This window comes from Maniola hyperantus, chromosome 9, assembly GCF_902806685.2.
Source record: "Maniola hyperantus chromosome 9, iAphHyp1.2, whole genome shotgun sequence".
NCBI classification, from domain to species: domain Eukaryota; kingdom Metazoa; phylum Arthropoda; class Insecta; order Lepidoptera; family Nymphalidae; genus Maniola; species Maniola hyperantus.
In genome coordinates, this window is record NC_048544.1 from 1,055,322 (window position 1) to 1,083,251 (window position 27,930).

The 27,930-nt window shown below is 40.0% G+C and overlaps 3 protein-coding genes across 3 annotated transcripts; 2 read left to right on the forward strand and 1 right to left on the reverse strand.

Moving 5' to 3' along the window:
* Positions 1 to 670: 670 nt before the first annotated feature.
* Positions 671 to 14,708, reverse strand: LOC117985374 (ankyrin repeat and SOCS box protein 3-like). The gene is made up of 10 exons (XM_069500852.1): positions 14,451 to 14,708; positions 8,685 to 8,807; positions 7,722 to 7,876; positions 6,802 to 6,934; positions 6,188 to 6,370; positions 5,503 to 5,608; positions 4,392 to 4,532; positions 3,500 to 3,591; positions 2,431 to 2,580; positions 671 to 1,862 (listed from the first exon to the last, which is right to left on the reverse strand). Exons 2-10 carry the CDS (start codon positions 8,793 to 8,795, stop codon positions 1,542 to 1,544), a joined length of 1,392 nt encoding a protein of 463 aa, XP_069356953.1. The 5' UTR covers positions 8,796 to 8,807; positions 14,451 to 14,708; the 3' UTR covers positions 671 to 1,541.
* A 4,863-nt stretch (positions 14,709 to 19,571) lies between these two features.
* LOC117985171 (uncharacterized) lies at positions 19,572 to 26,778 on the forward strand. Its single transcript, XM_034971864.2, has 5 exons — positions 19,572 to 19,676; positions 20,702 to 20,870; positions 21,453 to 21,622; positions 22,152 to 22,318; positions 25,862 to 26,778. The coding sequence occupies exons 2-5, from the start codon at positions 20,702 to 20,704 to the stop codon at positions 26,061 to 26,063; spliced, it is 708 nt and encodes a 235-aa protein (XP_034827755.1). The 5' UTR covers positions 19,572 to 19,676; the 3' UTR covers positions 26,064 to 26,778.
* LOC117985375 (leucine-rich repeat-containing protein 34-like) lies at positions 23,610 to 25,018 on the forward strand. The gene has a single exon (XM_034972075.2). The coding sequence runs from the start codon at positions 23,633 to 23,635 to the stop codon at positions 25,007 to 25,009; it is 1,377 nt and encodes a 458-aa protein (XP_034827966.1). The 5' UTR covers positions 23,610 to 23,632; the 3' UTR covers positions 25,010 to 25,018.
* Positions 26,779 to 27,930: the final 1,152 nt, after the last annotated feature.

A 27,930-nucleotide genomic window follows, 5' to 3' on the forward strand; every position in this document is an offset into this window, starting at 1 on the left:
CTCATTGTTGCAACAAGAATCGCACAAATTCAGCCAATCAGAACAATTCAGATTGTAATAATGATTGATGCAAGTTTTAGACAATCGCCCCGCAGAAAGGGATACTGCGCTGAGTGATGAGCATCACGGACAAAGGATTTCTCTTTAGCAATGTGTTAAAAAAACGAGACGTTGGGCACGAGAACGATTAAACAGCAAGATATATTCACACATGAAAATTTACTGAAAGAAATATGGAGCTAAAATGGAATATTTGTTTGACAAACATAGCCGTACAACAGACCGTCAATCAAAGCCAAACACGTAGTTTGTTTGATAAACACATGAAAAACGACCGCAGACGGTCAAGCATGTTTGTCAAACACGTAAAATTTGACAAATATGCTTGACCGTCTGCGGGGGCCAAAGAAGTTGGAAGTACTACTACGTGCGGGGGCCAAGTGCCCCGTAAACGTTCTAAGCAACAAGAACAAACGGGGCACTTGACGGCAACGTTAGTTCCGATTTTCGCCACGCGCCAAGATAGCCTTGTCGCACTACGATGATGGTGTACAGAGGTTTGTGCGATTTTGTGTTATATTTTTAAGCCATTTTGAAACTTATTAAATAACGTTGCTTAAAGTTTTGTCATGTTAAATACATAGCATAGGATTTTATCATCAAATAGGACAACAAATATCTACACACAATATTTTTGTTTAATAGTTTTATTTAATAACCAGTCCAATACATATAATATTTTGTCCCCTCGTAATTCGTAGTATTTAGCGACACGAATACAAGTAAAAAAACTTACATTATAAGATATCACAAAATAATATCACAATATTATAATATCAGACTACAAAAATATGAGATTCTAATAATAATTATTAAAGATCTAAGTACTTAAATAGATACATATTATTTTATATTTTCTACAACAAAAAAAATACGTAATTTTACATACAAATAATCATCTCATAATAACGATTTTTTAAAATATCTACATAGTTACAAAAATATTATATTTCCAAAATATATCTCTATCGAGATTATAACATAAAATGCTTATTTATTAGCAAAGCTCGTTTTTATCATTAAAATTGTCGGTATGTTCAATTGAAAGTCTAAATTGAAATAAATACAATATATATATCTACCTATACTTATAGGTACCTACTTAGGACCTAATTATGTAAAATGTAGATTTTCTTATTAAGATACAAAAATATTTTCTCTTAAAAACTAGATAATTAAGTAAACTATCATACGCATGAAAGCAAAGTATTAAAAATACATCGATCTTACAAAACTATAAACCTACCTATATTATACTTATTAAAAAAAATACGATTCAATACTCTCGCCTTCTTTTGGCAAAGCAGTTGAATAACCGCTCCCTTCTTTTAGGCAAAGTATTTTCGCTGGCAACACCAAACAGAAGTGGCGGGAAGCCAGTTTAAAAATAGAAGATTCTTATTTTTATTGGCACGGGCCTAAAGCCATTATGCGTAACCAATAAGGCTGAATATAATCCAATAAAACAATACTAAAATATTTTAACGACATTCGAAAAGGAGATAACTGTGAAGAGTTTTAGGGATCTCCAATTTCTTAACAACATTAATGAGTGTTGCGCCAAAGAATTTACGCAAAAATATTCTCGCTTGAGCAAGCAGAGCGATTGGAGTCTTAGCTCTTTGTATTAAGGTTTCTTTTTGAACTGCGTTCAGTACGTTGTTTCTTTTGATCATGCACAGGTCGAAGGCTTCAGCTGCTTCTAGAAGCATATAGAAGATGTGCTCGTGCTCCACAGTGGTGACGTTCTGGAGGTGGTTGAGGATGCCGTCCGGATCGCGGAACTGGGTTTTCATTATTACCTGAAAATATGGTAAATCTTAGGTCATGATAGTAGATGTAGTGACATGAAAAGGTAGGTAGGTGTAACCAGGGGGGGGGGGGTATGCTAAGAATGGATTTTTAACCTGCCCGTAGTACAGTACGCGATGATGACATATAGATCCGAGACATGGTCGCTAACTATGGGCCTCATAAGAAAGCTCAGAGTCACTCAGCGGGTGATGGAGAGAGCTATGTGCGGAGTTTCTCTACGTGATCAAATCAGAAATGAGGAGATCCGTAGGAGAACTAGAGTAACCGACATAGCACAACGGGTTGCGAAGCTGAAGTGGCAATGGGCAGGGCACATAGTTCGTACAACCGATAGACGTTGGGGTCCCAAGGTGCTGGAATGGCGACCTCGCACCAGAAGACGCAGCGTTGGAAGACCCCCCCCACTAGGTGGACGGACGACATCAGACGAGTAGCAGGGAGCCGCTGGATTCAGGCGGCGTAAGACCGTGGCGTGTGGAAGTCCCTACAAGAGACCTACGTCCAGCAGTGGACGTCTATTGGTTGATGATGATGATGATTATATGAACCACTCACCCTGGCACCATATCTCAGCAGCAACGCCACAGTCTCCGCGCAGGGGTCAGTGTCGCTGGCGAGGTACTCCGCGAGCGCGGGCCTCAGCTGCGCCCCGTCGTCTTCGTTGTAAACTTTGAGATTCGGGTCTGCACCGCTTTCTAGAAGGATCTGAGAGGGAAATAATAATATTTTAAGCCAAGTTGTAGCTTAGCTTAAAGGCATTGCTTTGTCGTGAGGTTTGTGACGCGACAGAAGGCGTAACATTGACCGCATTCCACCCTATATTTTCTACCACCGCACGTCACCGCCACATGTTTTGGAAGTCGGTTTTTTAATAACTTTTATTTTAAGCTTTTTAGTGTAAGTAGGCTTGATACCTAAAATATCAGTTCACCATCAGAAATTCCCAAATCCCCACGGCTTAGGAGTTCAGTACCTTGCAGCATCATGATTGAGGAGTTGGGATCCGAAGTTCAATGGTGTAGTCTATGCTTGGCATCAAAACTAATAATACCAAAACGAATATATCATCCGCAGTTCCTAAATCACTATGGTTTAGGAGTGCTGTACCCTGCATCATCAGGGTTGACGAGTTGGGAATTTGAGTCCATGCATGAAGTCATTGCTTGGTACCTACAAAATTGATTCACTATAAATTTTTCCCGAATATTGATAACTGAGGCGGGCAGTAACCCTGCAGCATCAGGATTGAGGATCCAGAAATTTTTGTGGGTCCACCACGAAAACATCTTATGTTGTTTTAAAAAAAATGCAAATTGGTCCAGAAACCTCGAAAAAGTCAGTGTACATACCTACATGAAAAAAAAAGGGGCCGAATTGAGAAACACCTCCTTTTTGGAAGCCGGTTAATCAGGTGATCCTACTACCACTTGGTGGACCACAGATAACGAAACAAGTTCTGATTGTTTCCGTCTGTGAGGTGGACAGATGTCATCAAACGAGTCGCAGGGAGCTGCTGGATTCAGGTGACGCAAGACCGTGGTGTGTGGAAGTCTCTAGAAGAGACCTTTGTCCAGCAGTCGACGTCTATCGGTTGATGATGATAATTATGATGCTGATGATTTACCTTGACCATTTCCTTCCTGTTTGAAATATTGTCGGAGCAGGCCACGTGGAGTGGGGTGCCGATCACCGAACTTGACGAGTTCACTTGAGCACCTGAAATGGAGGAAGATACATTTTGTACTTTAGGAACCTTTTGTCTAAACAATCTAAAGATCATTCAAAATCAAAAAATTGATCACGCCATAGTCCTTGGCTCTTCCAACATGGTTACTTATAAGGATGTTTATTTATTCGCGGTCCCATATACCTAACTCACATCATTATAGTAAGGTTTTCTCTACTACATGAATAGCATAACTGAGTAAAATCCTGGAGGGTGTGATGACGTGACCTCTGCGTGATTGCGGGAGAATGACAGCTACAATATCACGATCGCAATCTCTGATTGGTTAACGCTCGCTCACTATTGGCTACAATGTATTGTTGCAACAAGAATCGCACAAATTCAGCCAATTCTTCTTCTTCTCGAGTCGACGGTCACCTCAAATACGGGCAGCAAAAAATGCCACAACCGCGATAGCTCGGTCGGTAGCCTCGTGTAGGTTGTCGGGCACGCTGGGCATCCAGCCATATGCGCAATGGTGTGTGCTGTGTGATGACCGCAGATGCACTCGGTATCATGTCCAGAGATGAATTCAGCCAATCAGAACAATTGAGATTGTAATAATGATTGATGCAGTAGGGCGATTGTTTAAAACCTGAATCAATCATTATTACAATCTCAATTATTCTGATTGGCTGAATTTGTGCGATTCTTGTTGCAACAATGCATTGTAGGCAATACTGAGCGAGCGTTAACCAATTAGAGATGATTGCGATCGTGACATTGTAGCTGTCATTCTCCCGCAATCGCGCAGCAGGTTTTACAAAATGGATGGTAAAGTATATCTTACCAGCCGATAGCAGCAGCTGCAACATCGGCACGTCTCCCTTCAATATGGCGAGGTCTAAAGCGCTGGGCTTGTTGAGGTCCGGACAGTCGTAGTTCACCCTCGCACCCTGCTTCACCAACAGGTTCACTACATCCGTGTTACCTGGAACAGAGCCATGTTTTAGATGTTCGTACAATAATGTTCCTGTTGTTAGAACTGTCTTTATTGCTCTAAATCCATATTTTTGAACAAGTTTGTTTCCACCCAGAAGTCCCCCGGTACACTACCTAGGTAAGTGACGATGTTAGTCTATATCCATACCTACTAATATTATAAATGCGAAAGTGTGTCTGTCTGTCTGTATGTCTGTCTGCTAGCCTTTCACGGCCCACCCGTTCAACCGAGTTTGACGAAGTTTGGTACAGCGATAGCTTGCATCCCGGGGAAGGACATAGGCTACTTTTTATCCCGGAAAATCAAAGAGTTCCCACGGGATTTTTGAAAATCTAAATCCACGCGTACGAAGTCGCGGGCATCACCTAGTTTTATATAAAAGGAAAAGGTGACTGATTGACTGATCTATCAACGCACAGCTGAAACTACTGAAAGGATCGGGCTGAAATTTGGCATGCAGATAGTTATTATGACGTAAGCATCCGCTATTTCGTAAAGCGTAATGAATTTTTGAAAATTCAACCCCTAAGGGGGTGAAATAGGAGTTTGAAATTTGTGTAGTCCACGCGGACGAATTCGCGAGCATAAGCTAGTCTTATCTAAGATGAAAGCAGGCTTGCTTTATAACAGTTTAAATTATACCCGAATATTTGAAGTAAAACTCCGCAGGCAATATAAAGCTTGCAAAAAATTTGCGGGGTATAGTCTTTACTTTCCTCGTTAACTGAGAGTGAGATCTATAGAGCGCACTCTGACTTAAGGCAGAGTTAAAACGAGACAGATCTTTTACATAAATCTGTCCCTTTTTAACTCTATCTTAAGTCTGAGCAAAGTCAAAGTGCGCTCTATAGATCTCGGCATAAGAGTTTAGGGATATGGAGGAATTTAAACAAGGAATCATTTTACCCCATCCAATGGGTTGTACTGTAGTAGCAAGTATCATAGCAGTCAAACTTACCACCTAAGACAGCGTAATGCATGACGGTCCGGTAGTCGTTGCGTGCGTCCGCCATGGCGTTCACGTCCGCTCCGTAGCTGATCAGCAGCAGCACGGACTCTATACCCTGGTAAAAACATCATCGTTTCATCGGGCGTACATAGTTTCTCTCATAAAAGAAAAGGTTATAAAGCTTCATCGTTTCATCGGGCGTACATAGTTTCTCTCATAGAAGAAAAGGTTATTCTTCTTTGTCGTATCACTCTTGGCAGAGCGGTCGTGGTCATCACGAAGCAACGTCTTTGAGGGCAGATGTTATATGTCTCACGAGCATTCGCCATTTCTCCCTGCTGGCTGACAGCCTGGTACACTCGTGCAAAGGACCGCCCACAGCAGACTTAATTTGGTCGGTCCATCGCATGGGTGACCTTCCTCGCCCTCTGGTGCCCTCCACCTTGCCCTGCACGACAAGACGCTCAATGGAATGGAAAAGGTTATAAAGCTTACTAAATACATATATCCACCACGCTGCTCCAGTATTGGCGAATAATACTTACTGCAGGAGTTTCTTGGCAGATTACTAGCAGATTTTCTCACGAAACTTTTACGACGGGATTGGGTCAAGCTTTCCTTGCATGCGCCACCACTGATCACACTACTTCCCCGCCACTGTCATCCAGGTCTCTTTACATGTTATAAGCTTTACCTTTCTCTGTCTAGCAGCTTTCATGAGCGGAGTGAGGCCGGCGCGGTCGCGGGAGTCGGGGTTGGCGCCGAACATGAGCAGCAGCTCCAGGTACTCGGGGTCGGAGACCAGGTTGATCTCGGCGCCGAAGAAGTAGCGCTTGTTGGGGTCCGCGCCGTGCTCCAGCAGGAGCCGTGCGACCGCCTGCGAATGATGAGGACTTTAGATACCTCCAGTCTTAAAACCACACAACCATAAAACCTGACCTTTTAGACCAGGGTGCGTTTAGAACCCTCGTAGCTTAAGTTTTAAGTTTACGTAATTAATTGTCACCTACATGATTATCTTACAAATTCCACAATCGACAATCTCAAGTGAGTAGAGCTGGGAGTCTGAGCGGTACAAGACCATGTTCTGTGGAGATCTTTGCAAGAGAATTTCATCCATCATTCAGTCTATCCATATCGGTTGACGAAAACGACGATTTGGAAATCACTTAATCGGGGTATCGGAGCATATAGTCCTCTTGCGGCTGTTCTTACGGGGAAGACTTACAGCTGAGTCTCTAAGTCTAAAGACAATAAAATACTATCGCTACGGTTGCCATTTCATTCATTCTTAGACAGGGTACTTACATAGTGTTTGTTTCGTATGGCCAGCCGCAGCGGCTCGTCACAGAGCGTAGTACGTGGGAACTCCTCGCCGGTGTCGGGGCGATAGTCTACCGCTGCTCCACTCTCCAGGAGCAATTTCACTAGCTCCGTGTATCTACGATTAGAAGAGAATTACTCCAATTTATTGGATTAGGTTACGTCAGGTTTGAGGTTAGGGCCACAATCCTCAAAGTTGAGGAAATAATACAGGAAGAAGAAAAAAATTATTATACAGTAACTGATGCGAAAGGGTCTGAACTGGGAGCCCAGCAAAACCTTGAATATTCTGTGATTAATAGAAAGGGATCGACACGTCTTGGATCGGGATAATGGGGAATGAGTATTCTTCTTTCACCTGAACTTCAGATCTTCTGAAGTGCCCACACTGGTTGAGCTAGTCGGTGCAGTCTCATAAATTGGTTGAATTCTATCATCTTCATCTATTGAGCCATAAAAATATGAACAACTGAGCACCTCAGTCGCATCCGATATCCGGGATCCTGAGACGCCTTATTCTTACTTGACGCAGACGGTACCGCTGGGTTTTTAGTGTGTATGCTGAAGGCGGTTAAAAAAAATTGCCTGTGAGTCCCACATACCCGCCCTTGTGCAGGGTGCCTAATAGCATTTTTACCAGCGAAAAAATTTTTTTTTCAAAATAGCGTCAGATGGAATGGGCAAAAAAAGAGCTGAGGAGAATGGATAAATACACTAACTGTAGAAGGCATAATTGGACCACGATAAATGGTAGATGACTTTGGAGGAGGTTAGGATCTAAAAGGGGTGTAGTGCCGCAAGGTGATAATGGTAGATGACTTAAGTTTAAATATCAAACCCGGTCAGTTTAGAAGGAAGAAAACGTCTTCTCAAGAGGACTCAAAAAAAAGGGAGTCTATATTTACCCGTGCTCAGCAGAAAGATGAAGAGCGCTGTATCCGCAGTCATCCACGGCGTTGATGTCGCAGCCTCGCACGAGCAGCAGACGCGCCGCTTCCAGGTAGCGCTGCCAGATGGCATAGTGAATAGGACGTAGACCTTGCGTCACTGGCTCGTTCACCTGGTAAACAAATTCAGCATGTTATATCATGTTGGTAAGCGGACTGGCTGAGAAGCGAATGGATTTCATTGATAATATTGGAAAATTTCTGTAAGTGCCTGCGCTTCTTAGCGAAAAACCTAAGAATTATCATGCCAGTTCCAGCGTGTTTCCATCTTAGACTGTCAGCTCTATCATTTCTATCTAGTTTCTATCATTAGCATCAGTATCAAAAAAAGGTTATTCAAGGGGCGGACCCACAAATTCCTGAAAGTACGGCAACGCATCGGCAGTTCCTCTGGTGCTGCAAATGTTCATGGGTGGCGGTAATCACTTAACATCAGGTGAACTGGCTGCTCGTTTGCTTGCTATCTCTATTTTAAAAAAAAGTCACCGAAACAGCCAACACCATGAGCAAATTTAGGTGACTGTGGGCAGACCATGCTTATCGTAGGAACAACCCTCCACATGCCTCTGCCACCAACCTCTCGGTTATTATATAAAAGTAAAGTAAAGTATATAAAATATTCTTTATTGTACATCAAAACAATAGAAATATAACAAAGATGTTTGCAACAACAAACAAACAAACAAAGATGTTTTAACTGGGCCGAATCGCCGCCGGGGAGCCCCTAGTACTTGCTCTTGGCGTATTTTTATCGTAGGGACAACAGCCATTGGAGCGGACAAGTCCTGAAATGAAGAGGCGTTTGTATAATAGTATAGGATACTTTCAAGTAAACAGGTATCTTCTAGGCAAGCGTGCTCTATTTTAGGCTTGCCAGGAGGTCTGGTTGCAGGGAAATGCTAGTTTATTAAAAAATGCTACCTTGGCTCCACAAGCCAGCAGGATGCGGATCTCGTCGAGAGGCACCATGCGGATGATGGAGTCTGCCAGCTCGCGCTGCAGTGACTTGTCCGTGATCACTTCAGACGGCATGTTGGCTGGAGCCTGGAACAAAGTGGTTATCATGGTTATCATTCCAGGCTACGGACGTTCATCGCGGAATATGAGCCTTTCTCAATCTTGAAAATCCATACAGTTTGCTCATAGATCTATCGCGATGAAATGCAATTTGGTTGTTTTTTTTTTTCAAATTTCATTTCATCGTCCCCATACTTAGACGACGATGACGATTCGTCAACAACATTGTTAACTTCATGACAACATGATTATTGTTTGTAATCGTTTTATTTATTGGTTCTTTAGACGTTTATACTGATTTGACTGCGTATTTGTACAATATTAGAGCAAGTGTGATCGGACACGGGGATGACTCGGGAATGCATTCCTGTGTCACGTTTGTCTGTCGTTGCATCAATAAATATTGTGTTGACGAGCTCTACTAGATGATTCGTACGTTTCAACATAGCTCTTTACATCATCAAGCCTTGCATCGGGTACGTTTAGCTAGGCACCTAGGTATATTATTGAAGAACTTCGACCATTTTACATGTCAGAATGCATAAATCGTCATAACCTGGGAATAACGCCTCGACAGCCGGGGTGGCGTTTTTTTTGTTGCTGATATGCTATCTACTCTCAAGAATATGACTATCATCGATTTCAGATATTTTCAGGCACGCGGGCGAAGTCGCTGGCATCAGCTAGTATTTAAATATTTTGTAAAAGTGGTAATTAAATTGGAAGGTAGGTAGTTACCTAATTATAATGAGACCCCAGGATTTAACACCAATTTATTAATCAAAAGCTTAAAACAAGACCAAGGTTAGGTGGCATATAAATAAGTAAGTACTTATAATAAGTTTGTAAAATTATCTGGAAAGCGGAAATCTTCGGAAGATCAAAGTACTCGACAAATACCTACTCGAGATCATCATCAATCTCCAAATACAACAGTCTGTTGTGAAAAACGCGAGACAAAGATGGCGGCACTCCAACCCCGCGCGCCGCCAAGTCCGATGAGAAAGTGACATCATGAAAACACAAAGGTTGCTACGCTTTGCATTGTCTGGTATTAACAATATAGGTAGATAGGCGTTGACAACATCACACTATAATATTATGGTGATCCACAGTCCACACGTGGCTTACATGCTTGACTTCGAAAATGTCCTACGTCATTTAAATACCTACAGTTCTTGCAATTCACGAAGGCGAGTGGACTTTACTTGTGCTTACGTCGGATACACGGGCATTGCGTAAGTGTGCGTGCATGTCGGACCAATCAATCGCGAGCAAGCGCTCGCAAACGCACACATTCAGTGTACGTTACTTATCAACAACACAAGCATAAGCCACTCGCACTCGCCTTCGTGAAATGCAAGAACTATAACATTTTAAGTATCATCTTATCATGTGTTGCGCTTACAGGTCATCAACAGGTACTAAATCTTGGTATATGGATGGCTAAAAACTTCCAAATTCTTTCGTGGTCTAATCATCCTGACGCTCACGTCTTGAACCGATCGATGTTCATAGCTGGACATACGTAGTCAAAGTTTTCTAACGGTCATTCAAACTGTCTATATTTAAAACAATCTAGGCTTCTTTCTTGAACAGAAGGCACAAGCATACTTATTTTATTGGAATGGAAAATTAGAAAGAACTTTTCTGTGGTTCTTCAATCAGATCTTCAAAATATATTGATGAAGATTTTGGGACTTTAGACAAGTGAAGATGACTTGACGAAAAATGGCTTCCTAGAAAGGTTTAATGTTCGGGAAACCCGATTTAATTACGACATCTCGTTCCAACTTGGAGTTGGGCCAAGCTTTTCAGCTAACTACCGACTACGTCTCTCAAAAAGTCGATTACCTACTGTTTACTGTCGTCACGTCTCGTACAGATCTATCCTGTTCACGTCAGAACTAAATTGACCGCATAGGCCAATAACCTTGACGCTTTATTTTTATTTTTAAAATAGATGGCGCCACGTGGCGTATGTTTACCACTAATAACATTTATACTTCTTTTTCGCTGTTACATGATCATATTTTTGAGATCTCAGTTTCGTAAGTATAATGCATAGATAGGTTGCATAAGACTAATGAAACATTTGATAGATGTATTATGATTTATAACAGTTGAAATCTCGTTAAAATCATAGAATAATCACTCTATTTTTATTTTTTTAATATTTTTGTAACTTTGGAGCATCATGAGCGACACTTGAATAGGATGAGATGAAATAGGTAGTCCATTCTTGAATTTATCTAAATATATATAAAACGAACTAGTGACTGACTGACTAACTGACTGACTGATCTATCAACGCACAGCGAAAACTACTGGACGGATGGAGGCTGAAATTTGGCATGCCTATTATGATAAAGGCTTTTTGAAAATTCAACCCCCAAGAGGGTAAAATAGGGGTCCGAAATTTGTGTAGTCCATACGGACGAAATCGCGGGCATAAGCTAGTATTAAATATGTGTGTAAAGAAACGGGGTAATTCTTTCCAATATTGTGATGATGTTGAATGAGAAAATATTAGACATCGATCGTCTTTTAATCTGTCCCGATTACTTATTTGTTTGTTTTCTGTTATTTATCTATTTCAGACCTACTAGATTTCCGCGACAAGAATTCTGTGTCTAATTCTATATCAATAACTAGCCAAATATAATTATTGTTGTATATTTATTAACCAATATAATTTATTTTCAGCTTCCTACTATTAGTAAAATATGTATTTCTGGTGTTTTGGTCTGACGTCAATACAACGTTACACCGGGCGTCGGTCGTCAGCTGCAATTGCCAATCAGATGGTCGTTGCTATAGAAACGGTGCATGTTTAATAATAAAAACCGGCCAAGTAAGAGTCAGGCTCGCGCACCGAGAGTTCCGTACTACACTCGTATTTTTTCGACATTTTGCACGATAAATCAAAAACTATGATTCATAAAAATAAATAAAAATCTGTTTTAGAATGCATAGGTGAAGCCCTTTCATAATTATGATACCACACTTGGTCTAGTTATCTTAATTTGAAAATTGAAAATACTAATTATGTGTCATGACTACAATTTAAATTTTTTTTGTGTGATGTAACCACAAATTCACGGTTTTCAGATTTTTCCCCTAAATCCTATCTACCGGAAGTACCCTGCAGGTTTCTTGACAGACTGACAGACAAACAGGTAACAAAGTGATCCTATAAGGGTTCCGTTTTTCCTTTTGAGATACGGAACCCTAAAAAGTGGATGCATTGGCCTTGAAGGGGCGTTTGTTTTGTTTGGTTGTTACTTGAATTTGTTTGTTTTGAGACTCCCCTTGTTAATGCTCTTGCTTCTTTGTTCAATCGGGGATATTTTAGTTTGTTTGTATTTTGTTTATTTCATTGCAAAGCTGTTTCATATTGTTGGTAGGTACATGATAATTGGCTTATTTATTGCATTGAAACCTCACTTGAAGGCGTCTAGGAATCCATGCTTTGGGTAAGTACCTAGTTAGTTCTAAATAATTTTAAATACATCCAATCCATTAAATTACTTTACTCCAAAGTACACAAGTTAAATTACAAAACACAATTCAGAGAACATTTTCTCCAATCCTTAATCCTTATTCGTCTTATTTCAAAACAACATTTATGTCAATTCTCATACCAATATTAAACGTTGAAGAGACTTTAACTCTGCCTTTGACGGGATGAAAGATCGGAACAGGCGCACAAAATGGCCGGCCAAAACAAAATGGAAGCCAAAAATAACCGCACGGGCTGTTGACCGGAACCTTGACACTAAATACGCCGTTTTGGCATAAAGAACTAATGTTAATCGGATTTTTAGGTCGTTTTACTACGCAACCATTATCCCAAACTACGCATTATTCTTTACTTTAATGTTCTACCACAGTAAGTAGGTAGTAGGTACGCGACAAGTCGAGGTGGCAACCGGGGTATGAGGCGGGGGACGCCCTTTCCCGCAAAGGCTAAGCGCGGGGGTTGTGCGGGTGTGTGGGGCGTCCCCACCCCGATTATCAACCTGTCGCGGACTATATGTAGGTACCTAGGTATGTTGTCATTTATCGCAATAAAATATTATTTCCGTAATTATAGGGTAAAGGCACTCGTATGCAATCATCTATTTCTGTAGACTATTTACGCAATAACCTTTATTTTTAAAAATGAATAAGTAGTGGGCAAATGAACAAACTATAGTCAGTGATTGCCGCTGCCCATGGACATAATAATAATTATGTAGCACCAGAAGAACCGTGAATCTTTAGCCGGCAATTTTTAAAAGGTCTTCTACTTAATAAATAATTTTGTTCAAAAATGTACCTACCTACTTGAAAAACTTTTTGATTGGTTCTGACTATTATTTACAACGCACCATGCCAGATAGAATAGCGATGAGGTTCAAAGGGAAATACAATTATTATTTGTCACGTGAACGGGAATGAAAATTCATGATTTAAGTAATAAATCATGATAGTAAATAAATGCTTTTCATTTTGCACCCGATTCAAAATTTAAATACTTACATCCAATATCAAAGCATAAACTTTTTCTGATGAGATCTATCAATGATCCAGCGCATGTGTGTACTTGCAACATTATTCTAGTTTCTAGTACAATAAACACGTAGGCGTGTGTTTATAAACGAAAGTGCGCATTCAATTCCGGCCCAAAAATACCTGGACTGTTTATCTTTTATATAGGACGGATGGCTTGGTTGTTTTTATACGCACGTGTTTTAAGGAGTAGGTACCTAGATATACTTAAGCAGCACAACGTTCATATTATAAGATAGTTTTGTTTCCGAAAATAATAATCAATCCTATTTTTGTAATCTGTCGATAAGTAATTATACTTAGCAATGTCGTTATTTTTTCAAAAATTGAATGGTTATTTTAGTCAAAATTAACAATGTTGCTAAGTTTACTTATCAACAGATTAGCGATAGGTTGATTAATTTCGGCTGTTAATGTAAGTATTATATCTACTATTAACTCTCTAAATGCTGGGTCATCCCCGAGTCCCGACCCATGTTAGTTTTTAGAATGACGTTTTATTATTAATCTATCTTTAATTTGTTGATAAGTTCCGAGCAACGTTGTTGTTTGCCAAATATTGAATTTACTGTCCTGAAAAATAACAACACTGCTAAGTATCTTATCCGTAAATATATATTAAAATTTGCAATCTGTCGGTAAGTTATTTAACCAAGTTGACATATTTTGCCCAATAAAATGGTCTTTTTGACATAATATAACAACGTTGCTAATTAGTAACTTATCGTCAAATAAATAAATAGAATATTGAAACTCAACGTAAATAATTTGTTAATGCGGTGACCCACGTGTCAGCTAAATTGCAGAATTTTGATATTTGAGATACTTACTTGCTTTTAGTTTCTTACACCATGCTAACACTCATTGTATACACTATACTTAGAAAGTTGTTTAAAAACTAGTAGATTATAGCTAAATTGATTTTGATGAAACTTTCCCAACCAAAATAGCTTCCAGTATCAACGCAGAAAATTCAAGTAACAAATAAATTGTCTTATTACATGTCACATTAATAAATTTATTAACAAATAAACAGCAACCAAATCACAGACTAAAATCAATAAATAAATTACGTAAGCTTTAAATCAAAACATTTTAAATTCTTATAAAACTTACCGTGTTTTCAACTAAAGTCCAATATGAACCACAAGGTAACGACACAATGCCTTTGTCTTGAAAATTAAAAAAAAACGCGAATTTTCCGCCTTTTCGAATGCCGAGCTTTACTTTTCACTAATTAGCAAATAAAAACGTCTTGCAATTGTATTTAATTATTCAGCACGTGTCAATTAGATAAAGTTTTATAAGTGTATTTAATCACGAGTTGAGTAACGTGTGTATTATTTTGCAGTAAGAAGAGAACTGTGGAGCCTCGGGGATGCCATGGCTGGAGTCGCGCCAACATGGCGCCTTGCCAAATACGAAATACAAATGAAAGCTGAAAGATGGGGGTAAATGGGCTAGTTACCGAGCAAGCTAGAGTCTTAATAAACGATAATGGGTAAAACGGTTCCTACTTGCTAGGAACACTAACCTATACACGAAAAATAATAAAATGGTCACGGATGAAGCTTTATGAGTACGTAATTTTAATTATGCTTATTTTAAGCATAATTAAAATTGCGTGAAACTATAATTTCTTGAAAAGACAGTTCCTATCATTTTATTTTTATCATGTACAACTAGCTCATGTCCGCGACGTTGTCCGCGTGGATTTAGGTTTTAAAAATCCCTTGGGAACTCCTTGATTTTCCAAGATTAAAAGTAGCTTACGTCCTTTCCCGGGATGCAAGCTATCTCTGTACCAAATTTCATCAAAATCGGTTGAATGAATAGACCGTGAAAGGATAGCAGACAGAGAGGAGACAGACACTTTCGCATTTATAATAATAGTATGGATAGTATAGAGGAAATTTTACTTACTATTATTTTAGTTAAATTCACAGTTACAATAATTATTATATTTGTTGATTTTGCATGATTTTACTTAATAAATATTTTTCGGAACTTTAAATCTTGTGTCTCTTTTACGAGTATACCCAATTAGTATAATATACCATCATTAACATTACATCAGCTGTTATATTCGGCATGAGAAGTATTTTCCTGTAAAATCAGCAATTTTGAAAAATGACTATAACTTCTGGAATACTACATAGAACCCCGGGAGACTGCAGCTATATACACATAAAGGTTGTTAACTATCGACCACTTAGTTGAAAAGAATTGTAAAGGCGGCGAGTTTCCATGTCTCTAAGTTAGGACCTGATACGGGAACTATTTCCCCGTCATACCGCATAGCTGGTATAACTGGTTCGGGTAGTATATGACTCGTACAATACTGGCAGTAAATCTTGATTTATTGCCTATACGCAATTAATGTGATAACTTACTAGTGACATACGCTGAAGTAGCGAATTGTAACTCTTTTATTATTAATTTTCTATGTTAATGCCCCTACCATTCACAACGCTTGATAAACATGAAGTAAGGAAGTACATCGGTGGTCCGCAAATAGGTACCTTTACCCGACGTTCGCAACATGCACCTGAACAACGCACTTTGTGATCAAGTGATCTCTGATCACCTGAACCCGGCACGTTCAACTTTTCCTGTTTACCAAAGCGAATTGCTTATCATCATCTTATCACGCATTATTGGACATTATCATAACCATCGCCAGCCCACTAGACCTACACTATAGTTCACAACCGCGGCGCGTGCGCGAACTGACTCCCTTGAAAAAGGACCCCGGATGGGTTCGAAACTAGTCGGGCTAACGTCGACTAAACACGTGAGTATAGCCGGGACAGATATTATTTATAATGGAAATCACTCATGCTAGTTTAAACGCTAAAATACACTATATAGCTAGGTACTATATTATATAGGTACCAATACCTACTGAACACGGTTCTCCTCTTAGAATGAGATGGTTATCGTACGCTGGGCCAAGTGCCGATTCACGCACTTTTGAGAACATTATGGAGAACTCGTACTAGGTGATTTGCCTCCTCGTTTCTAATTCAAACTTCTAAGATATGGAACGCCCTTCCGGCATCAATTTTCTCTCAACTCTCGGCATGCCGGTTTCCTCGCGATGTTTTCCTTCACCGTCAGAGCAATTGATATTATTTAATTAACTAAGCTGTGATAGCCTAGTGGTTAGGACGTCCGCCTTCTAATCGGAGGTTGGGGGTTCGATCCCGGGCACGCACCTCTTACTTTTCGGAGTTATGTGCGTTTTAATAAATTAAATATCATTTGCTTTAACGGTGAAGGAAAACATCGTGAGGAAACCTGCATGCCTGAGAGTTCTCCATAATGTTCTCAAAGGTGTGTGAAGTCTACCAATCCGCACATGGCCAGCGTGGTAGACTATGGCCAAAAACCCTTTTCACTCTGAGAGGAGACCCGCGCTCTGTAGTGAGCCGGTGATGGATTGATCATGATGATGATTATGAATTAACTAAGAAAACTTACATGACACTGACTACGTACGGACCCGAGACATGGTCGCTAACAGCTATGAGTCTCCTAATAAAGTTCAGAGTCATTCAGCGGGCGATGGAGAAAGCTATGCCATGCTTAAAGAAATGAGGAGATCTGTAGGAGAATCTGTAGGGGAGGAGAGACTCACCAGAGTGGCCAACATAGCTTAGCGGGCTACGAAGCTGTAGCTGTGGCAATGGGCATATATGAACACAATAGTTCGAAAAACCGATTGACATTGGAGTTCCAAGTCCATATCGTGCTGGAGAGTGCCCCTTACCTTACTTAAATATGTAATTTTTTTGTAACCGAAAACCCAAATATAAATTTTCATGGAAATAACTCGAAAAATGACCTACTTTCGAACAAATTTTCATCTCTTGTTTAAACCCCCTTGGCAGTAGAATTGTCGAAAAATCGTGAAACACGTATTTTTTATTCTTATCCGAAATTGGTATACAGGCTGTATAGGTAGCAATTTTCATCGGTGTAACTTTAAAAGACTTTCATACAAACTTCCATCCCCTATTTACCCCCCTTAGGGGTGGATTTTCAAAAAATCCTTTCTTAATGGATAACTACTCTTTACAAAGAACACATCCTCCAAATTTCATGTCTCTAGAACCAGCGGTGTAGGCTGTGCGTTGATACAATTATATAAGTCAGTCAGGGCTTAGAATTTTATATAATAGAATAGATTTTATTACCTACCAGAGGGTAGACAGAGTAATCGTGCGGTAACCGGTAACGAGCTACCCGGGATCTCTATAGTAACTAGTAAGTAATGCCGGGACATTTACCACGAGTTCAAAGGCGTCGGACTACTGTCTTCTTATAAATACTGTGCTTGTACGCAATCTCTACTCTGGAAAGTTTTTGGCAACAACGAACTTTCCTACTTCCTATCAATTCCAAAATTAAAGATTATAAAATGGCACGCATAAGTGTTTACAATTTTCACATGTTACAGCATACTAAGCCGGAAGCAACATAATTTTCTATGGCGTAATGGTGACGCCATCCGCATTTAGCGAATTTTCTGTAGGTATTGCAAGAATGTAGTATTGCGAAGCTGAAGTGGCAATGGACAGGGCACATAGTTCGTAAAACCGATAGATGTTGGGGTCCCAAGGTGCTGGAATGGCGATTTCACACCGGAAGACGCAGTGTTGGAAGACCCCCCACTAGGTGGACGGACGACATCAGACGAGTCGCAGGGAGCCGCTGGATTCAGGCGGCGCAAGAACATGGCGTGTGGAAGTCCCTACAAGAGACCTATGTCCAGCAGTGGACGTCTATCGGTTGATGATGATGATTGCAAGAATCTAGCTGAGTTGGAATAGCTCAAGATTTTAAACTAGGATTTTGGAGCACAATTGCAATGTTGCGTGGTGGTGGTGCGTATTGCTTGCTTGGTAACTGGCTTTTCTTGCATGTTTAGCAGTTGGAGGGAGGGCTTCTATACAAATTATATACCTACCTAGAATTCCATGAACTCTATTATAATCTAAATATTAAGTATATAGGTAAAAGGAAAAGGTGACTGACTGACTGACTGATCTATTAACGCACAGCTCAAACTACTAGACGGATCGAGCTGAAATTTTTCATGCAGATAGCTATCTATTTATGACGTAGGCATTCGCTAAGAAAGGATTTTTGAAAATTCAACCCCTAAGGGGGTAAAATAGGGGTTTGAAAGTGTAGTCCACGCGGACGAAGTCGCGAGCATAAGCATAAAGCTCACATTTTGGAAACGAGTCATCTTACGATTACGACACGACACCCCATGACCTAACGATATAACGTAGAGATTAAGTTGGGAGTAGATTCCGTTTAGCGGCTTTAGATTAGCTTATGACGGTATCATTCCAGGTCGTGGATACACCTAGCTCAAATCTTTTCAAATAATATTATAAAACCAACTAAGTACATATAAAAATAAAAGTGCAAGCAATCAGCACCCTTAAGTATATTTAAATCAATTTAAAAATGTCCTTAAATGGGTCGGTAATACCTGCATTTACTTTTTGCGGTTTGAATTTCGAACAGAGACTGTCTAAGCAAAAACACGTGATTTTGGGGGGTAGTTCTTTGTTCGCTGTTCGGTACGCGCAGACCGCAGTGATAAACAAAGCATCTTCTGGAGATAGAATGTTATGATACCTAAGCTTTTTTTACCATATCCATAAAACCATAGGTTTCGTCACCACTTCTTTGTAGCATAACTAAGTACTTGATCTGGATTTTTGCAGACTGTCCTGTAGATCTAAAGGACGCTCTAATTTCAAATATGGCGACGCAAGGGAAGGAGCATTGGCCATTGGCGACACCCTACGAAAATTTCAAGACTACAAACAGATTCGGGACTGGAATCCACATAGAAGACGCCGAACAGGAAGGCCAAAATAATCCTGGTGACATGTGGCTTAGACGCTGCAGAAATGCAGAAGATTGGCGTAGAAGAAGGTTGACAGGTCGCGAAGATCTGCCTTGAAGGTAGGTCTTAGGAACCACTGAGAAAAGAAAGGCTCCTAGCAAAAGTTTCGGGGTTACGCACTTGTCCGTGAAAATACGTTCCTTTTTGTTTTGTATAGTAGCTTATGACATAATGTCGTAGATATTTTTTGTATCCGTATTTTCACGGATTCGGATCGAATGAGTGCGTGATCGCTGTTACTTGGAAAAATCAAATAGGCAAAAGAAATTTTGAATTTCTTAGTACATCACCGAGTGTGCCCTCAACTTAAATCTACCCCTAGCTCTCAATTCTGCTCAGTCGTCGTGTTGGAGCCACATCGACGGCAGTTTGCGAATTTTATCAACCCCTAACTACTTACACTTCTTACGGTAAGTCTATTAAGTTAGTGACACTTCAGTGACTTCGTTTAGATACGTGTAAAAAACTTTCTCCTAAAAAAGTTTAGTAATTATCTAAGTCTAGAGTGGAGCTTGAAGACCAAAGTCTTTGAACCTTCTTTGAACAGTGTGTGTTGCCAATGATGACATATGGATCCGAGACATGGTCGCTAACTATGGGCCTCATAAGAAAGCTCAGAGTCACTCAGCGGGCGATGGAGAGCTATGCTTGGTAATTCTCTACGTGATCAAATCAGAAATGAGGAGAACTGGAGAAACCGACATAGCTCAACGGGTTGCGAAGCTGAAGTGGCAATGGGCAGGGCACATGGTTCGTACAACCGATAGACGTTGGGGTCCCAAGGTGCTGGAATGGCGACCTAGCTCCGGAAGACGCAGTGTTGGAAGACCCCCCACTAGGTGGACGGACGACATCAGACGAGTCGCAGGGAGCCAGTGGATTCAGGCGGCGCAAGACCGTGGCGTGTGGAACTCCCTACAAGAGACCTATGTCCAGCAGTGGACGTCTATCGGTTGATGATGATGATGATGATGATAATGAGAGTGGTGCTAGCCTCTTTTTGTTGGCGGAGGGGAAATCTTCATCAAATCATGAGCGATGATAGCTTAGTGGGACGTTGGTGGGATTGACGGTTCGATCCCGGGCACACACCTCTAACTTTTCGGAGTTTGTGCGTTTTAAGTTCACGTGTTTTAACGGTAAAGGAATACGTGAGGAAACCTGCCTAAGAGTTCTCCAATGTTCTCAAAGGTGTGTGCAGTCTGCCGATTCGCACTTGGCCAGCTTTGTGGTCTCCTTCTCATTCTGAGAGGAGATCCGCGCTCAGTAAGCCGGCGTGGGTTGATCATGATGATGATAATATTATAGTAGGTGTTATGATAGGTATAGAATCTGATGATAGTAGACGATACCCCTAATGGATCAATACCCCTTCCAAGTTAGTGTGCTTCCAATGTTTCATAGACTTCATGATAAATATAAAACGAATCTTTAGATGGTCTACACCCGTCCCACTTCGATGCCTCTGCCTACGGTGTGGCACCGCTTCACCGCGCAAGGCGCCGCGCTCAGGGTACAAGACATGACGGACGACCAGGTCGAGCCGGCCGTGCAGCTGCTGCTCAAGTACTTCACGGCTGACGAGCCGCCTTGCAAGTACATTGGTAGGTAGGATCCAAGATAGATGGTAGGGATGGTCTACACTCGTCCCTCTTCGATGCCTCTGCCTACGGTGTGGCACCACTTCACCGCGCGAGGCGCTGCGCTCAGGGTGCAAGACATGACGGACGACCAGGTCGAGCCGGCCGTGCAGCTGCTGCTCAAGTACTTCACGGCTGACGAGCCGCCTTGCAAGTAGGTACATTGGTACGTAGGATCCATGGATTTCGAATGTTCTTGTCCATTGTGCTCAAAATGTCAGAAAAATTGCATTGATTTCTTTCTAGGTAAGTATGTAACTATTTCTTTGTGGTTTATACTTATATGTGTGTTTGTGTCGCTTTCGAGGTTTGGTTTAATGTATCGTGGAGGTTCACACAGGTCATCTGTGCTGCATCAATGAGAGAAGGGTTGGATTCAACACACAGACACATTGTTAACCCTTGCCCATTTTATAGTTCACGACCTTTGGTTTCTTAGGCTTTCTTAGCATTCTTGAAAACATTCTCCCTACCCTAAAGTAGGTACGAAAGGTCCTGAGGGGTTGAAGTGTATCCCCAGATTTTGTATGATTATTTATATTTTAGAAATCAATAAGCATCCAGGAGCTCTCGCCGAGTTGGAGAAGTTGTGGAGGACCACCATCAAAGACCGAATATCCGTGGTGTGTGTGGAAGATAGAGACGAACCGACGGACATTATAGGCGTCAACGTGCTCACCGTGTGCTCTAGATGTGATAAAGAAGAGGAATTTCAGGTAACTGAAGCTTTTACCCTAGACGATAATTTATTCGTCCAGGACATTATGTCTAGCTGGTGTTTATTGTCCGTTCATCGTAACTTGACGCGTGGTATATCGGCACCATTATAATAATATCTCCAGTTAAAGATTTTAAGTAGATACGACAATTTTACTGAAAAAATGTACGTAAGTAGACTTAAATTTTTACCAGATATAAAAATCAATGTGCTTGCAATAAACCTCTACAATTCTTGACCAGACGAACTCCTCAAGATTAAGAACCTCCTGTTGCGAAATCAGTGAAAAATTAAAATTAAACGTACCTATGATATTTTTTTTAAAGAATATTAGCCAATGAAGACTAATATTCCCCTTTCCCTTCCAACTAAGCGTTAAGCTTGTGCTAGGAGAAGGTACGACAGTAGTGCAACGGGTGGGGTTTGAACTGGTAACCTTTCGGATTTTCAGTCCGCTCTTCTAACCGTTGAGCTATTGAGGCTATATATTCCTTCGTACAAATGTCTAATCATGTTTTTCCTACCAGACGGATGACAGAATCTGGGCAAAGCTTTTCGGAGCAGTGGACCTGGTGGGCAGGAGTGTGGACATCTTCGACAAATTCGGTGTGGACCAGTACCTTAATGCGTACGGGCTGGTGGTGACGCCGCAATGGCGAGGCTGCGGAGTTGGAAAGGAGATACTGCTGGCTCGGTAAGACGTCGGACGTGGTCATGCCATGGTGTAGATATCTTCGACAAGTTTAGTGTTCAGAATCATCGGTGTATACTTACTTAGTAGTAATGTAGTAACTAGTGAGTAAAGGCTTGCCAAAAGAGAAAATTTAGGCTTCGTACTAACTTTGTTCACACTAAATTGGTTGTGACGAGTTTTTCAATAATTTTTGCGTTGACCAAAAAAGGTTTGATATAAAGTATTGTCTATTAGGTACCTATTGTATTTCAAGAAATCTATATTTTGTTTGGTAATATTCTCTACGCCGCAGCGCGCATTGATTGATTTGTTTTACTGTTAAAACATAATCTTTGCTAAAATACCTACTGACCTGAAAACTTAAATACCGTTAGATATAAATATCTCATCAATTATATAGAGAATTATATTCCTGGAGGCGAGAAAGTTGGAATTTAATGAGTTTATTGCAGGATTCCTTGCGGGCCGCATTCCACGGCGTCGCGTCGTCGCCAATAATTCGATCCCGATCCTAATACTAGCAGCTAGAGTTCCGATATAATTCCAACCAACTTTACCATACCTATATACATTACATTTATGTATTTATGCAACAAAGAATCTTCTAATATTCCTTAATTTTATCAATAGATGGGTATTAATTAAGATTAAGTTTTGGTCTACTGAAATTTCATAGAGAGAGAGAAACGCGCACGCCAGACCAGAAATGACCAGAAATGGACATAGGAAATTGAGCTATTGAAAAGTTTTAGAGTTCAGCACTCCTCGCCGTTCTTTTATTCAGTGCGCAATGGACTTAGAGCCAGCGCGTGCCAGGCCTTTGTTATTTTATAAAAGCTGAAAGTTTCTCCGCGTACAACACTAGGGGGAATGTTTGTTTAGATTTTTGTTTGGATCATAGTGGCTTTGAGATGAGAGGTAACAGGTATTATTAGGACTTTATACTTTGACGTAAGATTTTTGTACACATGATCCAAGTAAACGTTCCTACCAGTGCTGGGGACAATACGCAGAGAAACTTTCAGATTATATAAAATAACGAAGGTCTGGCACGCGCAGGCTCTTAGTCCATTACGCACTGAATAAAAGAACGGCGAGGAATAATGAGGTCAATAATTTTTCAATAGCTCCATTTCTGTACCTGGCCTGCTATGAAAATAATTACCTATGTAAAACTACTTGAAAGCAATGCAACTGGGATTGTCATATTCACACTGACATAAAATACAATAACAACACCTCCATACAAATTATTTAAATATTATTAAGTATTTAAGCACAATTTTTTTTAATATTTATAAAAGAAAACTGACGATGTTAGAGATAAACATGAAGAAATCGCCACGCAAAAAGAAATGTATTTGTAATACAGTTGCTATTCTCAAACAGATTACTGGACAACCTAAACCTTTGGACAAAACTGAACTGAATAAGATTCGCTTAAACTTGTTTACGGAAAGAAATTCAGATGGAACAGGCTATTTAGTTTTAAGAGGCAAAGATATATTCGATAGATACAAGCGACGTATTACAGACGCAGATATAAGAGCGATATCTATTTATATAAAAGAAGAACCGAAAAGAATCACAAGACTAGACCTCAGCTACAACAATATAACAGATGTAGGATTCTTCAAACTGCTGAAAAAGATTCTTGTAAAAGGCCGATCGAGTGTGATAAACTTAAACATAATGAACAATAACTTAACGGAAGTATCAATTTCGAATTTAGCGAAATACGCGCAGTTCGTAAAGCTAAAATACCTGAGATTAAACGGTAATGATTTTGGAGTGAACGGAGCTGAATACTTTGCAGACTTCCTTAAAAGAAACGTTACTCTTCAATATTGTGACATCGGTGAAACTAATCTGTCTTTAACAGGTGTAACGCATATTATCGCAGCTTTGCGCTGTGACAATGAAGGCAATAACACGTTAAAAGTGTTAGATCTTTCCCGAATTATACCTTTATTCAATCGTTATTCATACGAAACTAAATGGTTAGCTTACCACATAGAGTTTCTACTGGAAGAGAACTCTACAATAATCGAGCTACATTTGCAGAAAAACCAATTCATCGGCCATGATGTGGAATATTTCGTTAGAGGTCTTCGAAGGAACGATACTTTGTTATATCTGGATCTAGGTTTCAACAGAATCGGTGAATACGGAGCTGAATTACTTGGCAAATATTTAACGGATAAACCACCATTAATATTTTTGAATGTGGCCGGCAATGGTATAAAAGATACGGGTGCGAGAGCGTTAAGTTTTGGACTGCCGTATTCGAAAATTCGTGCTTTGGACGTGGGTTATAATAAAATAACTGATGATGGTATCTTAGATCTCTTGAATACGTTGAAGAAATATTACTTTTTGCGCTTCTTGAATATATGGGGAAATACTGTAACTCATATTAGTTGTGTGGTTATAGAGAGAATGCTCATAAGCGGTGCCCTATTTCAACACACGCTAGATGTCAAATTGTATGAAGTAGACGGTATTCTCCATGCAGCATACTACCCAAATCCGGCGAACAGAAATAAGCACTTATATTACAATGAATTAGACTATGGATACGCTCAGCCGATTTATCATATAAAGAGGAATGTGGTGCCAGAAAAGAAAGTTGTTAAGGTCGATTGTAAACAACGACACAAACTCGATAAAACTGATAAAAATAAATTCTAAGACGTCGAAGAATTTAGTTGAAATGTCTTTAAATTGGAATAAAATGAGACAGAAACAGTGAGGAAAACGAGGAAATCTGAACATATATAGGTTTTGATCCTGCAATGGATTTCTCTTTAATAAAATTCATCGATCTAGGTAGGCACCTACGATAACTTTGAATAAATTTGTATTTTATTTCTAAAATTGCTAAAAACTATTTTGTTCGTATTGTTTTAGTATTTTAATAATAATTTTATTGTTATGTTCTTGGAATTTAGATATTTTTATTTGTTAAATAAATATAAATTATAATTTGTACGATCACATAATATAAAGATGCTTTAATTAATTATTACCCTCAAAAAACGATAACTACCAAGTTAGAGTCGTTTTTACCTTAAAATCGTAAAGGCACAAATAGGTACCTACTAATTTGTGCAGCCTATTTTGCTTTTTATTGGTAACTAGCTTATGCTCGCGACTTCGTCCGCGTGGAGTACACAAATTTCAAACCCCTATTTCACCCCCTTAGGAGTTGAATTTTCAAAAACCCTTTCTTAGCGGATGCCTGCGTCATAATGACTATCTGCATGCCAAATTTCAGCCCGATCCGTCCAGTAGTTTGAGCTGTGCGTTGATAGATCAGTCAGTCAGTCAGTCAGTCAGTCACCTTTTCCTTTTATATATTTAGACTAGCTGATGCCCGCGACTTCGTTCGTGTAGATTTAGCGTCCGAACGACATCCCTTTATTGATAACGACTTCGGCGGCATTATCACAACTCTATGAATTATGATCGTAATGATTTATGACTCAGTTCACACGTTCATAATGGCACGACTATAAGCTAATACTGGTCTTATTTTTCCAGTATACCGCTCTGCAAAGCTCTCGGCGTCAAAGTAACGGCTACAGTGTTCACCGCAGCGGCGTCCCAGGCAGTGGCAAGGAAGGCTGGCTTCCAGGACCTGTTCCAGATCTCCTACGAGGAGCTGGCCAAACGAGGCTTCTGCTTTCCCGGAGTAGAGAAGGACACTACGTGCTCCAAGCTCATGGCTTTGGAGATTATTTAAATTGTGCATAGTAATCTCTACATAGGTACCTTTATTAAGCGACAGGTCGAGATGGCAATCGGGGTGGGGACGCCCCGCACACCCGCACAAACCCCGGGCGGCTCTGTGCGGACGAGCGCGGGTGGTCCCACCGATTGCCATCTCGACCTATCGCTTACTAACTATATGTATACTTAATAGCTGACTGCCGAGGGTACCTATTCATTGTCTAGTCATGGTCTAATCTAGTCTCTAGTCAACAGTTTTTTTTAAATAGTGTAGGCGTGCCGACATCAAATAGGTTAATAATAGGTCGTAGGCCTAGGGCGTAGGTAGGTATAACCAGTGGCGTGCACAGACTTTGAAGCCAGGGTAAGCATTAGTAAGATAGGCCTTAGATACACCTTATAGAGACCTGCTGAATGGCAGGTCATAAAGAAAAATGAGCACTGGTCATTTCAACTAGGGTAAGCAGTACTTTTATGCCTCTATGAAGTGCACGCCACTGGGTATAACCTATTATCGGTTATTTATTTTGAATATTTTGAATAGATTTTAGAAAGATTCTAGAATCATGAAAGGCAGGTAGAAACGTCTTAGAGCACAAGTAAAAGGAAAAATCTGAAAACAGAGTATTTCTTGTACGATGAAACGGAACTGAACGGAACCATTTGGTTGCGACTGGCACTTGACTGTTTTTTTTAAATTCTATGGTTGTTTTTAGAGGAATAAGAAAATATACGCTTGAATTAATTACATTACAAATGTTTTACATTACTTACCTACCCAACTTAGCTATAATATTTGTAGTCCAAATAAACTTATTTTAACCTCAGTAGGTACCTATTCTATTGTTTTATTTGATGTGTACTGCTAGGTAGGTATCATTCACTAATCACCATTCCGTCTTGTTAGCTGGCGTAGTAATCAGTAATTAATTAATTATTATTAACCGCAGTACTCAGAGTCGTTAATCATTACTTAAGAAAGATTGAGTTAAAACGAGCCAGATTTATGTGAGACTGAGAGGTATAGCTCTGTCTCGTTTTAACTAAACTTAAGTAACGATTAAACGACTCTGAGTACCGCGGTGAAAAACGCACGTGTATGACCAGCGGTCAGCGCCCAGCCCACTTTTTAAACTTGAAATATTTTGTGTTTCCAACAGTGCCATCTACCGATGTATACATAAACTACGTGACGAAAAGAAAAAATCAGCGCCATCTACAGTATATTCCCAAACTAACGACAAGACCCATCTAACGAACACGTCTGAAACTATTTTAAAAAATACATACTACTCAACAATAGATGACGCCAGCAGTATTAAATCATAGTTGAAAAATTAAATAAAAATAAAAATGTTAATAACATAAGCACATTAATATTTTTAATAATTATTGAATAATTTATAACATTTTATGATTATGAATATATTTTTTCTATGAAAAAGGGGAAATTTTGTATACATAAATAGCAACACTGTTTGAAAATGGCGTTGGCGTTCATGACACAAGGTCCGCCGAGGCCGAAGGCAGTTGTCAAACGGTTGTTGACTCGCGAGCCGTGAGAGTACCCCAGACCTCCTCCCGCAATCATCAATAATAACAACAAATTAATTACAGGCAATAATTGTTTTTAGAGGCACTATGTAGGGTCATCGGTGACTAAAAGTGCGTGTGCCATTTATAAGAGAATAGACTTTATTCAACATTTATCGACTATCGCGTGTAGTTTAGAAAAAACGTTTTCATCGATTTGTGATTGTGAAATACGCCTTGTTTTGCTTTCCACGTCCTGTTTAAAAAGTGCAGTAAACCTTTTCATTGTTGTCACAACGTTTTCTCCAGATTTCCTGTTCTTTTCCGCGAATTTGTGACTTTAACTC

Excerpts from the sequence above, each read along its gene's own strand:
- LOC117985374 (XM_069500852.1), bottom strand. The coding sequence starts at position 8,795 with ATGCCGTCTGAAGTGATCACGGACAAGTCACTGCAGCGCGAGCTGGCA. Across the intron at positions 2,581-3,499 it reads ACAGGAAGGAAATGGTCAAG|ATCCTTCTAGAAAGCGGTGC; the intron begins GTAAATCATCAG and ends TTTCCCTCTCAG. Across the intron at positions 1,863-2,430 it reads TGCTGAGATATGGTGCCAGG|GTAATAATGAAAACCCAGTT; the intron begins GTGAGTGGTTCA and ends CCATATTTTCAG.
- LOC117985171 (XM_034971864.2), top strand. The coding sequence starts at position 20,702 with ATGGTCTACACCCGTCCCACTTCGATGCCTCTGCCTACGGTGTGGCAC. Across the intron at positions 20,871-21,452 it reads GCCGCCTTGCAAGTACATTG|AAATCAATAAGCATCCAGGA; the intron begins GTAGGTAGGATC and ends TTTATATTTTAG. Across the intron at positions 21,623-22,151 it reads ATAAAGAAGAGGAATTTCAG|ACGGATGACAGAATCTGGGC; the intron begins GTAACTGAAGCT and ends TTTTCCTACCAG.
- LOC117985375 (XM_034972075.2), top strand. The coding sequence starts at position 23,633 with ATGTTAGAGATAAACATGAAGAAATCGCCACGCAAAAAGAAATGTATT.